The sequence below is a fragment of the Zerene cesonia genome, unplaced genomic scaffold, assembly GCF_012273895.1.
Source record: "Zerene cesonia ecotype Mississippi unplaced genomic scaffold, Zerene_cesonia_1.1 Zces_u007, whole genome shotgun sequence".
Taxonomy (NCBI): domain Eukaryota; kingdom Metazoa; phylum Arthropoda; class Insecta; order Lepidoptera; family Pieridae; genus Zerene; species Zerene cesonia.
In genome coordinates this window covers 1,229,032-1,243,721 of record NW_024045137.1, presented here as the reverse complement: position 1 = coordinate 1,243,721, position 14,690 = coordinate 1,229,032, and the positions used below count along the sequence as shown (strand labels likewise).

General features: G+C 37.2%; 1 protein-coding gene across 1 annotated transcript in view; it reads right to left on the bottom strand.

Moving 5' to 3' along the window:
- Positions 1-570: 570 nt before the first annotated feature.
- LOC119839054 overlaps positions 571-14,690 on the bottom strand; it is a 30,161-nt gene continuing 16,041 nt past the window's right edge. The window contains exons 16-29 of the mRNA XM_038365227.1: positions 13,436-13,529; positions 12,949-13,050; positions 12,262-12,376; positions 11,431-11,574; positions 10,224-10,347; positions 9,334-9,428; positions 8,760-8,960; positions 7,977-8,112; positions 6,804-7,031; positions 6,411-6,521; positions 4,962-5,088; positions 2,721-2,835; positions 2,067-2,156; positions 571-1,608 (exon numbers count right to left, since the gene is read on the bottom strand). Coding sequence (XP_038221155.1) covers positions 1,455-1,608; positions 2,067-2,156; positions 2,721-2,835; positions 4,962-5,088; positions 6,411-6,521; positions 6,804-7,031; positions 7,977-8,112; positions 8,760-8,960; positions 9,334-9,428; positions 10,224-10,347; positions 11,431-11,574; positions 12,262-12,376; positions 12,949-13,050; positions 13,436-13,529 — 1,836 coding nt within the window. The 3' untranslated portion in view covers positions 571-1,454. The remainder of the gene's footprint in view (positions 1,609-2,066; positions 2,157-2,720; positions 2,836-4,961; positions 5,089-6,410; positions 6,522-6,803; positions 7,032-7,976; positions 8,113-8,759; positions 8,961-9,333; positions 9,429-10,223; positions 10,348-11,430; positions 11,575-12,261; positions 12,377-12,948; positions 13,051-13,435; positions 13,530-14,690) is intronic.

Below are 14,690 nucleotides of genomic sequence, written 5' to 3'. Positions count from 1 at the left end.
TACATCGTAGGAAACACAACAGCATGCTTCATGCCAGTCTTCTGTAGGGGTGTGGTACTTCCCGGTACGAGCTGGCCCGATTCGTACAAAGCGTGCTCTACTCCCACATACAAAAGAGATATCAATTTGGAAACTCAAACTCACTCAGACATTTTTTAAACTACCTGGAACTAACTAACTAAAACTAACTTAACTATTTGGAAGGTAGCTTCTACCGAGACGAACCGCCAAGATACTCAATAGTTACTCTTTTAATAAACAAGAACATGGATCAGTATTTATATGATATAACAATTAATCGACAAAAATAACTAGTTCTCCTCCTTTATATTTTACTTTTACACAGTTAATAAGTCCGCCTGCTGTACTAGTTTAGTATTAAGTTATTTATTTTAAGGATGCGTTATGTATGCCAGTACAGTAAAGTATAAATAAAAAAAAGAAATTTTGAAAGAATAGAAAAAATATTGATAAATTGATTATTTAACTAAATGGTTTCATAAATAAAACATCAGACATCAGGCATATTATTTCAGACATTTATTTACATCTGTATCTTATAACAGTAATATTATCTTATAGCTAATATTTTATTGTATTTTATGTTATAATAATATGTAATTGTAAAGTTTAAAAGTGAATATTTAGCCCCTTGCCCCTTTATCACATAATATTTATAAATATCCAATCAATTCATTTATAGCTTGTCCCGGCTCCGCCCGGATATCAAGGTTCCTGCTTAATCCCAAGGGAGCATTTAATCGGGATAAAAGTATCCTATCACCCAAGTCAGCTCATATCCTGTCTGTAAACCAAATTTCATCAAAATCCGTACAGTAGAGTCAGCGTGCTTAACGGACAATCATCCAAACAATTTTTACATTTTAATATAAGTGTGATAGTTTGATAGTAATGCAATAGCAATGTGCACGCTTCGGCACGAATTGAGCCAGCTCGCACTGGGGAAGTACCACGCCCCCACAGAAGTCCGGCGTGAAATAGCAGCATGCTACTGTTCCGTTTGGTAAGTGGGGGAGACAGAGGCCCGTGTACTTTTCCTCACCCTACCCACTCCATGCCTTTATTCCCGTAATCCTCTCGTTATCTTTTATCCCTTAAAATCGGGCAATATCTTTTTTCTTAAAGAATGAATTCGATGTAACAATGAAAACTGCTTCTTTCCCTTGGATTTTGTAACTATATATATACCATCTTAAAACTAGATATATGTGACGTCACATTAGGGATGGGGGCTTGTTAAAATGCGACCAGTCTATTACATATAGAGGGGGAGTAAGAAACCCCTGTTACAAATAGAGCGGGGGTTAGAAACCCTAATGTGTGACGTAATTTACGACAGCCCCTTGCGGCATTTAAATATAAAGCCTTGTAATCCTAGTTATATATCTAGATGCCTTTAACGATCCAAGATATTAGCTATTGGATACAAATCGTCAACAATTACTATACTCCTGCCCTAAACACTCTCCGCAAACCGAGTCCATGTACGCGAAGGGCACTAGTATCACGGTTTCATTGAATTTCTTATATATCAGCACACCGGTGGATTCCGATGCCACCCTGACACCATCGCTGATGGGAATCAAGCTGAAAGTGAATATAATGTTATAATACAAACAGTTATCGCAGAGATTAAGGCGACTCCTCATTCTACGCACACAAACACGTATAAATAGGGATAAAGAAACACACACGAAAGCTCAAGAACATAATAATAAGAAAGTGAATACTCACACACATGCTCGCTCGCACGCATACATACGTGAATACGATTAAAGAAAGAAAAAAATGCATTTATTGCCATTTAAAAAAACGAAAACTGCACACGTACAAAACAGTAACAAGTAAATCAATTAAAAACGTTCACACACCCACACATCACATCACACCCACATACACAGAAATATACATATAAACATCCATCCATGCTTACAAACCTATGCGTTTATTATAATAAGTAGGAAGAGGCCTGTGTCCCTGCACTGGGGACACGTATGAACTCATGGTGATGAATATGGTGATGATAATGATTAATAGAGACTTACGGGGACTCGGAGGCGCTCCCATTGCCAGCTGCACTGTGATCAGCATCATACATTTTGATACCACCGTCTTTTTGACGAAGAATTACGAAGCTGAAATTAAACGGCGATTTATCACTATATATGTATACTAGCTGCGCCCCGCGGTTTCACTCGCGGAAGTCCGTATCCCGTAGGAATATCGGGATAAAATGTAACTTTTATGTTATTCCAGTTGTTCGGCTATATACGTATCAAATTTCATTGCAATCGGTTCGGTAGTTTTTGCGTGAAAGAGCAACAAACACACACACATATCCTTACAAACTTTCCCATTTATAATACTAGCTGCGCCCCGTGGTTTCACCCGCGTAAGTCCGTATCCCGTAGGAATATCGGGACAAAAAGTTGCCTATATGTTATTCCAATTGTCCAGTTGTCTACGTACCAAATTTCATTGCAATCGGTTCGGTAGTTTTTACGTGAAAGAGCAACAAACACACCCACACATACAAACGTTGTTCAAACATAGTATGCTTCTATATCACGTCCATCTTCTCCGGGATTGTGGTACCTTCCCCGGAGATACTTGGTCCCATTCATTCCAAAGCGTTCCCGATAAATGACAAAAAATAATTGTTTAAAATTTCATCATCAGTTAATAATGAACCCGAATACCTAGGTGCGGCAGAGCAGTCAGCAAGCACCAAGTTATCAGCGCAATGCATCGGCCGCAACTGTTCTACGCTCCCAGACAGAGTCTGTACTGTGAGACCTTGAAGTCTGCATTCCCCTGAAAAATATAGGCTATAAGAAACAGAATTTATCTGAAAACATGTAACTGAATTAGAAATTTAACTCCAACATCACAACCTTAAAATTCCATTCAACTAGCAGACCCCGCAAACACTAATCCGCCTCGCTCTTATCATTTAGGGGTATGAAAAAATACGTTGGCCGATTCTAAGACCTACCCGATATGCACACAACGTTTTATGAGAATCGATACAGCCGTTTCGGAGGAGCATGGTAACTTACATTGTGACAAGAGAATTTTATTATATTTAATTATAATATGTTGTTGTTTTTTTTTTAATTTTTATTGTTGTATTGTGTTGTTATAATTGTAAATTCACAAGTTTTACAAGATTAATAGAATCTTCTCCGAATTAACTCGTGCGAAGCCGCGGGAAAAGGTAGTCATATAAGTGCGAATCGCTCCTTTAATTATATTTCAAATAGTTACGTGATTTTTATTTATTTTATTTATTTATTACTCTTTAACAAAAATTGTACAAGAAACTTATAAATATATACATATATTAATAACAATTAAAAAAAAAGATGAAGAGTACAATTTGTTGGGCGGCCTTATCACTCAGAAGTGATCTCTTCCAGGCAACCCGGGCAAAAGGTAACAAGCATTAATTGAGTACTGGCGGGTCGAGAAACAAAATAGAAAAATAACTTACAACATATACATAATATAATATATACATATGCACATACACAAATACATAACACAAATACGTATAACATTCTCATGTATACATATAAATCAAATTTATTTAACAAAGCTAAAAATTAAATATAACAAAGGCCGCGTTTCATCGATACAATATTGTAATCATTGAAATAATGTTTCGTATTGGTTGTGATGGTTCTTAATCATCTCAATAGATGGCGTGGGGTGCCCCTTAGGCACATGAAACCGAAAGAGTAGAAGAAATTCGATTACTGTGGCAGGATCACGGGTGGCCGAGAGGCTAGGCGTTGCTACGGTTAGGCAAGAAACGCAGGTTCGAATCCTGCCTCGTGATGAAATTTTTTCTATTCTTTCAAAATTTCTCATTTATAAAGCATTTCAATGCTATAAAAACTAAAAATTAAATAAAATTTTTAATTTTTATTTTAACAAATAATACTATATCATATTGTAGGATTTGTCACAGTGCCATCTAGTTTGTAATTGAAACACTTTTATAAAGAAAATACTTTTAAACACATGTATCATCCCTACCGAATATTGTATTGCAAAATTAACTCCGTCTGCCTTTCGCTTTCACGCCTAAACTACAGAACCAATTTAGATAAAATTTGGTACCATGATAGTTAAGTACCTGAGAAAGAACATAGGGTATGTTTTATCCCGGATATCCAACGAGAACGGAAGCCATGCAGGTTTATATTTGACTATGCGCAACGCACAAAAGTGGTGGCTCAGTGGTGAGAACTTCGGACTTCAAAATCGATAAGTCGGGGTTCGAGACCGGGCGAGCGTGCAGGAAATAAATTGATTTTTCAATTTATCTGCACATGTGGATAACATCACCACTGCTTGAAAACGGTGAAGGAAAACATCGTGAGGAAACCTGCATGTCCAAGAATCAAAAGTTCGACGACATGTGACATCTGCCAACCCGCACTTGATCAGCGTGGTGGATCATAGCCTGAACCCTCACAGGAAGCCTGTGTCCCAGCAGTGGGAACATGTATGGGCTGATGATGATGATGCGCAACTCTATATCGCGTAATCGTATTTCGTTTAATATCAATAATTCAAAACATTTTTTTACTAATACACGTAATAACTACAATAACTCACATAATATATATGTAAGCATGGAATATATGTAGACCGCCTCCTTGGTACAGTGGTTAACGCGTGAGCGTAAGACCAAGGGGTCCTGGGTTCGAATCCCGGCGCACAAAAAAAAAATGTCTCGGTCTGGCAGGACACAGAAGGCTGATCACCTACTTGTCCATACAGAAAATCGATCAGTGAAACAGATGCATATCATCTGCCCCATACCCCAGTAGGGGACACGGGACTTCACTTTTTTTATGGAATATATATGTATCTACGTATGTATGTATGTATGTATGTATGTATGTATGTATGTATGTATGTATACGTACTATATATCCCAAATTTCTTCATGATTTGCATAGCAGTTAAACTGTCTAGTAGAGTCGCTATGTTATCCGATTTGAATTGCATTTCTGGCCCCTGGTTCACTACCAAAGACGCTACTCCGTTTCTCTCCTGAAATGAATAAAGCCTGTGATATATAACATATATAATAATAATAAAAAATGTGGGCCGTCACGGGACGCCTGCAGATGTGAAACATCGACATTATTTTGTAAAAGTAATATGCAGAAAAGTACATATTGTGATAGGAACTAAACATGTCATAATGATAAAATAAAATATTACGATATTTTCCAGATAACGATGACAGCGAAAGCCAGCCAGAAATCGGTTTTACGTGCGGCTATAGATGTTTCACATCAATAATAAATATTTATTGACATAAAATAAAGTATGTACAACTTTTATACGACCCATTGACTACCGAACTAGTTGGGAACTGTGTTTCGGTTGTCGGTAGCTTCTCCCTTAAAACAATGTTACATAACATTTTATGTCTACTTAATTGAAAAGAAAAACGATTTTTTTATTATTATTATATATGTATAATATAATATAGGTAATATATGGAAACTAAATACTCATGGAATTTTGAAATCACAAATCAATTAATTCGTTTATTTGTTTCTCTTCACAATGACTGCACAGTTTACATACATAAAAAATTATCAAAAATTAGCTAGAGTTGGAGGTGCTGGTGTCCGAAATGGGTGTTAGCCGGTATCACAGATCACCAGGTGCCCCGCCCTCGGAATTAATCATCAGTTTCCGGAAAATTTCACCAAATACAAAAGTTTGTGGTGAGGCAGCGAAAACAATAAAGGTTTATAAACATAATATAATAGTATACTCTATGATAAGAAATCACAGAGTCTACACACGAAGTATAACTAAGAGTATGGAAAGTTGGGTTTAATATCCACAGCTGAATCTGCTGCCATGCGTCTTGAAAACAGAAAAAATTATGCAATAAATTTTTCATATCCGGTTCATTTTTTTTCATTTTTGATTAAATCCATTGCAAACATACATAGGACAAATGTAAAACCAAGACAAAGTTTATTAAATAAATAGCATTACAAACGATCACAATTAAATAGCCCTATTTAAATGTGATCGTTACTAATAATATTATAAATGCTCAAGTTTGTAAGGATGTGTGTGTGTGTGTGTGTTGCTCTTTCACGCAAATACAACTGAACCGATTGCAATGAAATTTGGTACGTAGACAGCTGGGCAACTGGAATAACATATAGGCAAGTTTTTATACCGATATTCCTACGGGATACAGACTTATGCGTGTGAAACCGCGGGGCGCAGTTAGTATAATATAGTACAAAGAATAAGAAGCGCGAGCTTACAATGAAAAGAATCCAAGCGAAGTATTTTTTTGTAGTCGGTTAATTTAGCCTTTAATATAGAATAAATTGTACCTTTATAACAGCTGTTGCATTAATGGAGTCTTTGTCTAGACTTCCTAGGAACTGACCAGCCGGAGTGCCTCCCATAAGACCTAGCTTCGGCAGCAAATCGAAATCTTGAAGCTGAAATTGGAATTGGAAAAATGTTTAAAAAAAAAACCACTGAAGCATTTTTATGTCACAGTCGGTGAAGGAGCTGGTGAGTCGTCTGATGGTAAGAACTCCCACCGCCCATGAACATTAGCAGAAGCGACAGACCTTTTGCAGAGGCCTTGCGTCTCTGCGAATTATTTTAAAAGGATAAAGAAAGATTAAGGAGAGGAGAGGACAAAGGGAGGAGGAGAAAGTAAAGGATCCTTTCCTTTAGGGAAAGGTAAGGCAAAGGGTGCAGGCAGATACACATACCTTTTGTCCCATGACTTGTAAGTCCACTCTCCTTTCCAAACTCCCCTGAACATACTTCGGGGCTCCCGTGTAACGTATGGATATGCTGGAGCTGTCATCAGTGGAACAGCTGATGAATTTGTCCGATGAACGGTAGGTGATGGTGGTTCTGCCCTCGAAAGCTGAAGGCGTGGTGGTGATGTCTTCGTCTGCTGGTGCGTGACTGACGTCATCCTCTTTGTAGCAGAGCTGAAAAGAGATTAATTTATAATTTGATATTTACCCGCGTGTGCAACATTTTCAACCGACTTCATAAAAAGATGAACGTTATTAATTTGACTGTATTTTTGTGTGTTTGTCATCTCAATACTTTTTATTGGGAAAATCGATTTCTATGAGTCTTTTCTGTTGATTGGCTGGTACCTCCCAAGACTAGATAGACCTAGACCAGACTTAAATGGGATCACCCATTTAAGACTGGTCTAGGTCTGACAATTTGAACGCGGGAACAATTTGTTGTTTAAAAAAAATCATTTCTATTCTCTTTAATTCATCAATCCTAAAGATCACAGCGTAACGTTATATAGTCATATTATTCCTTTAATGACTATCGTTTATAAAAATAATTTTACAATTCGCAGTAGTAGTTCCCGAGATAAACGCGTGTAAACAAACACTCAAAATCATATTGCATAGCAATAGCACCTATAGATTTACATAATACTTAAAAGATTAAGAAATAATTTTTCTTAACAAAGAACTTGCCCCAAAAATTCTCAGAACTTACACCAAACACGAAAACGATAACAAGATACCAGCATTCAAATAAAACCGGTTGTCTGGAAGAAATCGCTATGTAGGGATAAGACCGAAAAATTTTAAAATCGCATTTGAAAACCCTCATAGGAGGCCTGTGTCCCAGCAGTAGGAACATATATGGACTGATGATGATGATGATGATGATTTGAAATTATCTATTTACTTTATTTGTTTACTCTTTTGTTAAAGAGTACAAAAAAAAAACTTTAAAAAAAGAGGGTATACGAGAAAAGAGTACTATTTGTTGGGCGGCCCTATCACTTAGAAGTGGTCTCACCCAGACAACCCGGGCAAAAGGTAACAAGTATAATGAAAGTATAGGCAGGACGGGAAATAAGTTTAAAAGCAAGATGAAATTAGTATATCTGAAAATACCTTCCAATGGGTTCTCTTAGGGTCAGCCGCGTGGGGTTGTTTCACATACAAATGCCATTCCACAGACACGTTGCGGCCGGCGCTTCGCACCTTAGTGTTTGAGTCGATTTTCAAAAACACATTCTTTTCATCCAGACTGAAATAGAACATAAAATTATAACACAACACAACCTCCTGAAAATTCTTTATGTGGTGAGTGGGGGAACTGGAGGTGAGTAGGCTTTTCATTACCCCAAATTATTTTAAAAAACGGCAATCCATTTGAATAGGTGCATTTCGCCTTCGAAAGGCCTTGAGCCTCTGATAATGTTCATGGGGGATGGAAGCGCTACTCAGGCAACCCACCAGCACTAAGGTCAGCAATGATATTAAAAAATATGTAATTTTCCATGTCTATAACCATTTTCCCATATAGTATTCCCCCAAAACTAGCTATTAAATTTCTTGTCCCTTTTTTCTCCTTTATAATATCTAATATCTATATAATACTTTGTCAAATTTTAATAGTTTATAGGTGAACGAAAACATCGTGAGGAAACTGGCATGTCCAAGAATCAATCAATTTTGACGACATGTGACATCTGCCAACCCGCACTTGACCAGCGTGGTGGATTATGGCCTGAACACTTATAAGAGCCCTGTGTCCCAGCAGTGGAAACAATATAGGCTGATGATGATAATGTAAAGGAGCCTGATCCCTGATGATATAATTTCACACATGATTTTTATTTTTATCTAATAGAAGAGCTAAACTGGACAGAAGATGATTAATTAAGAACTTACCTGTAATAACTCAACACTACACCAAAGTTGGCTTCAACCCGGTCAATCCTTTCCAAAGATACGTTTCCTAATGTGAATTTCACTCGTATAACCTCATCCCCGCCCTGCTCCTGTCTTGTGGGGGGGAGGATCAGACCACATCCGGGTAGGGGGGTCAATTGGTGAATCGTATCTAGAATCGTCTTCTGGGAGTAGGGTGTACTGTAAAGAAAGATTTATTTAAGAAGAGTGATCGAGAGCAGAGCTTTTTCGCTACTTCTTTTATTTTCTAGAATTTTTTTAACAACCATCATTGAATTAGCCCAAATTGAAATGGGAACACATGGAAGGCAGCTTTCAAATGAAAAAAGAATCATCAAAATCGGTTCATCCAGTAAAAGTTATGAAGTAACAAAGACAACAAAAACATACAGTCGAATTGATTACCTCCCGTATTATTAAGTTGATAAAGAATAAAATTTTAAACGTAATAAGTAGGTATATCAAGCCAATCTGAAGATATAAGATTTGACTTCGGTAACAAATAAATCGCATTTAACAACGGATAAAAGGTTCTTCATTCCCGAGTACTTACTCATAGTTGATGATTTTCGACATAATATACTTCTCAATGACTTCAGAACCTGATGTTTGCTGCTCACAGTCGAAGAAAATTCCCTTTTCGTTTACCTATAATTAAAACGTAATTGTGAACCATCGAAAATTATATGTAGCTCCAATAATAACGAGCCACGGGTTAAAAAATAATAAAATGATGACTATATGACTATGACACTTACAGGTAACGTCACCTTCTATTGATATTTCTTTTTTGTAATCGATTCAATAGACTTGGAGCCAATACAATATATCCAATCAAATCTTTTCTCTTTATAATATTAGTGTAGTGAAGACTAGCTACGCCCCGCGGTTTCACTCGCGTAAGTCCATATCCCGTAGGAATATCGGGATAAAAAGTTGCCTATATGTTATTCCAGTTGTCCAGCTATCTATGTACCAAATGTCATTGCAATCGGTTCAGCAGTTTTTGCATGAAAGAGCAACAAACACACACACATATCCTTACAAACTTGCGCATTTATAATATTAGTAGGATTAGTAGGAAGTAGGACAGTAGAATAAGTGGAAAGGATTTAAGATATATATAAAAAAAAAGTTAAGTTCGCTTATTTCGCTAGTGCGGTCTGTTGAGGCCGGACCGCCCATAATCATTCGGAGAAGTAGAATCCGTGCAAATGCGCTGCCCGCTTTTAAGGGGAATAAGGAATGGATTGGCAAATGGAAATAAGGAATGAACTGGGCAGGGTGAGAAAAAGGCCTCCGGCTCCCCTACTCACCGTACGAAACACAGTAGCATGTTACTATTTCACGCCGGTTTTCTGTGGGGTACTTCCCCGGGGGGAGCTGGCCCAATTCCTGCCGAAGCGTGCTCCACTTCTACATTCACGTAGTTAAATAACTTACATTAGATATAGGTTTAGATGTCACAGTATAAGCGTCGCGTCCTGACTTCGAGTCCATTGTTATTTGAACCCTGGAGTGCATAGCTATTCCTGCCCTTTGAGCAAACGGGTTCAGCCAAGTTAAACTGAAAACAAAGCTTATATCAATTCCTTATGTCTTTAATGAGGATCACTCAAGGCTTAATTTAGAGTTTAAAAGGTTTTGTTTATGTCATACTCGGCAATGGAGCTGGTGGGTCGCCTGATAGTGAGCGCTACCACCGCCCATGAACATTTGGAGAGGCGTAAGGTCAATTTCAGATCTTTCGCTTCTACAAATGGATTGCCGACTTCAATTAGGAAGAGATTAGGAAAATATTGATGAGAGGAATAAAGGAAATAACTGGGAAGGGTAAGGAAAATGATATGGGCCTCTAGCTCCCCCACTCACCGTACAAAACACAATAGCATGCTATTATTTCACGCCGGTTTTCTGGTTATTAAAACAAAAATAATTCACTAATATGATTTTTTTAACGGTAGTTCACCAAAGTTTTATTTAAAGATCAGGGTTAAACTGAGAACAAATTTAACTTACTGATCAATTATGTCTATTTAAACCCTTATTCTTTTTATCCGTGAACTGAACGCCCGTGACGTTTGAGAACAGTAGGTACTAATTTCAGTGTAGGACAGTGATGGCAATAGATGATGTAGCTCTGTCTTTATTACACACTAGCTGTGTCCCGCGTTTAGGTACTAATATCGGGATATAAAGTCACCTATGTGTGATTACAGTTATCCAGCTATCGACGTATCAAATTTTATTGCAATCGGTTCAGTAGTTTTTGCGTGAAAGAGTAACAAACATACGTACATCCATCCTCACAAACTTTCGCATTTATAATATTAGTAGGATAGGACCAGAATTCGTACTGCTATAACACATCACGGTTCGGTATCATTAGAATTTGTTTTTGCAATACGAAAAGTAACCAGCACCTATCACTAAAGCGGCTCGACGGAATACTGTAGGGTTTTAGTCGGTAGAAATCCGTCATAAACTACAGCTACTTCCTCGGGGGCTGTGGATATCTATGCAAGATTTCCCCACTTAAAAGGAAGAGCTTTCATCGTGGTCATATAGGATATTTTCTTGAATGATGTAAACCTACAGATGATATATATGTTGTACCTTAAGAATTACAAATTAAAAGCAGTCTACTCACGCCACTGATCGCGTAGAAGACTGACATGTGACATTGAACTTGATTGGCAGGTGAGCCACCACTGATCTCTGGACTCTTGCTGCGTGTTCTGATTGCAAGAGTGGTGCCGTTGTGGATATAGAAGTCACTTGGGTGCCTTGAAACCTAGGAACATATGCATCCATTAAATTAGGTTCTCGCCGTGGCCAAACTCAAAGCATAGCAGCAGGTATCCCGGGATCACCAATGGAACGCACCAGGGTCACCACATATTCATCCTTAATAACATTTATTAATTTATCGGTTCACCATCTCATAATAAACATTCTTAATTTGCCATTAATGAATTATAAAAAAATTTAACGTAGAAAAATGAATTCCCGCGTCCACTAGTGGAATATGGAGCAGATGATATACATCTGTTTCATTGATCGATTATCATTATGGCCTATGGACAAATAGCCTGCCAGACCGAAACAGTTCTTGGTTTGTTCCCAACCGGGAATCAAACCAGAGACACCTCGGTTCTACGAACACGTGTTAACCACTGTACCGTGTACACGGTCTCGTATGTCGCTATCAGATTATTAAAACAGATCGATCATAATCTAACTATCCAGCTCCAAATGAAGTGTCAAAAAATCGTGATCTGTACAATTAATAAATTCTTTTTCGTTACTATAATGAAGAATAGAATATACCTCGATATGTATTGCAAAGATGTTACTTTTTCCAAACGTCTGTCAGATACAGGCTGCCCCGATGGTGTCTAGTTTCTTATATACCTTGTATATTACTGGTGATAATGAAGGTAATGATGATGATGATGATGATGATGGTGACAGAACTAACCGTATATGCAAATCATTCTCCCAGTCAAGATCCAGAGTTGGATCAGGAGGTGCTGTGAGGTTACCGCGTACCGATGTGAACGCCATGTTTAATGTTTGAAGTCTTACTGGTGTACCTGTGGATACAAAAAACTGATGCAAGCTTTCAGCAGTTGCGTTTATAGTGAAGTCCCAAGTCCCCTAGTGGAGTGTGGGGCAGATTTTCTTTATGGACAAGTAGGTCAGCCTTCTGTGTCCTGCCAGAAACATGTTTTTTATAAGGCCCTACGGAGAATCGAGCCCAGGATCCTTCAGTTCTACGCTCACGTGTTAACCACTGTTAGTTAGGGAGGCGGTCAAATGTGTGTGTTTATATTGTCTAGAAGTAAAATTCAGTTAAATTAAGATTATATTATTGTTTTTTAGTTTTAACTGTATAGTTAATATGCAAAGGTTGTTGAATTGGCAAAAGTCTGCATAGATTGAGCTCAAGTTTTGACATTACTAAGACCCAATTCAGAGATCGTGTGCAAGAGGAATAAGGACGCCAATTGTTTCAATTTATACTTAATTTTAGTTTGATTGTAAATACGAAGATATTAAAAACTTACAACCTCTCGCAATTGTTATATTCGTCCGAGGGTTAAATTATAATTGTGCCTCTTTTCTATATTTTGTAATATTATTTCATTAACCATTTATTTCTTACCTAGATCACTGGGCAGGTTTATTTCCATTTGGGTAGGGTAGTACACCATTTGTTGGTTTATGTGACTTCCGAATCTTAGAAACTCCATTATTGATTTGGCCACTAGAATTCACAAACATATGACTTTAACAATCACGCTTAAATGTCTATCACGGATATGGTGTGTCTAAATAAACAATAATTTATTTTGCAAAAAATATCATGAGATATTAAGATTCTTAGATATTAAGAACCCTTGCAGTATAAAAGGAGTTTTATCAATTTCAATCGTTCATAATATTAACCATGAGTGGGATAGGATGATAGGAACTAGGATAGGATAATAGAAAATGAGATAGGATGATAGGAACTAGAATAGGATAATAGACTAAGATAAGATATAACTAGTATAAGATAATAGGAAGTGGGTCAGTATAATAGACGGTGAGATAAGTTAATAGGACCTAGGATAGGATAATAGTAAGTAGGCTAGGACAGGATTACTTACTGTCATCACCGTTCCAGCTGTTAAACCGTGTCTGATTTACGTGTGTCGCGTATACAGTTTTATCCTGAATCTTTACAACTACGTCAATGTGTACCTGAAACAAAATCATTATACTATCAACTTCGTCTACTTTCCAAAGCTGCTAATGATGGTCATGCGTTATATACTATTATAGCTTATGCGTTCCTTAATAAGATTACTTGAAACAAAATAATTTTATTATTAAGACCAGTAGTTCCTGATTTTTTCTTGTATTTATACAACAATATTGTAAACGGTAAACGGTTTTTTGTCCAGTTTTCTTGTATCTAATGAAATTACGAAATAACTGATCAATTTCACAAATTCTTATACTTGCAGAAAGCTTCTATATTCCTTTGTGTCATCACACTAATATTATAAATGGGAAAGTTTGTATGTTTTGACGAAATTTTGTATACAGCCAGAATATGTCAGTCGCGTACGCGCCGCTGCGTTAACCGGTTTTGTTGTGCATAACTATTTCTCGTGCAATAACTACCCGACAATGTCAAAGTGTGATAATTGTAATAAGGGATTAACAAAAAGAACGCCTGGTTTAGAATGTAGTAAATGCGGAAAAATTGTTCATGCTACCCAAGTATGTACTGGATTATCCTCAAAACAACTCTCTGCCTTACGTAACGCCGGGAGCCTGGAGTGGACTTGTGAGGAATGTCAACTTAACTCACCTCACAAAAAATCGTCTTTTATAATACCACTGGAGGAGGAAGAAGATGATACTATTTCGGAAGCGAACCAAGGTAATAGTTGTACCCTAGACACTAATAAATTCCTAAAAGATATTACACTAGAAATGAAAAGAATACTTAAGAAGGAGCTTCAGCCTATAGAAACATCCCTAAGCTTCTGTTGTGACAAAATCGATGAATTAACGAAAACTGTTGAAAACCAAAATAAACAAATAAAAGAGTTAGAAAAAAAATATACTAACCTCAAAAACGAAAAATGTCACCTCGATCTAGAAATAAATGCATTAAAACAACATGTGCGTTCTATTGAACAGCAACCTCTAAACAGCGTCATAGAAGTTACCAACATTCCGTACCTTCCTAATGAAGACCTCAATGAATTATCGAGCAAGTTAGCCGAAAACTTAAATGTAAGCCAAGAAGGAATTTCTAACGTGAAGCGCCTAGAAGGACGAAACGGACAAGAAGGATGCATACAACTGGAGTTCAAACAAGCGGATCTAACTAATTTGTGGATACGTGCT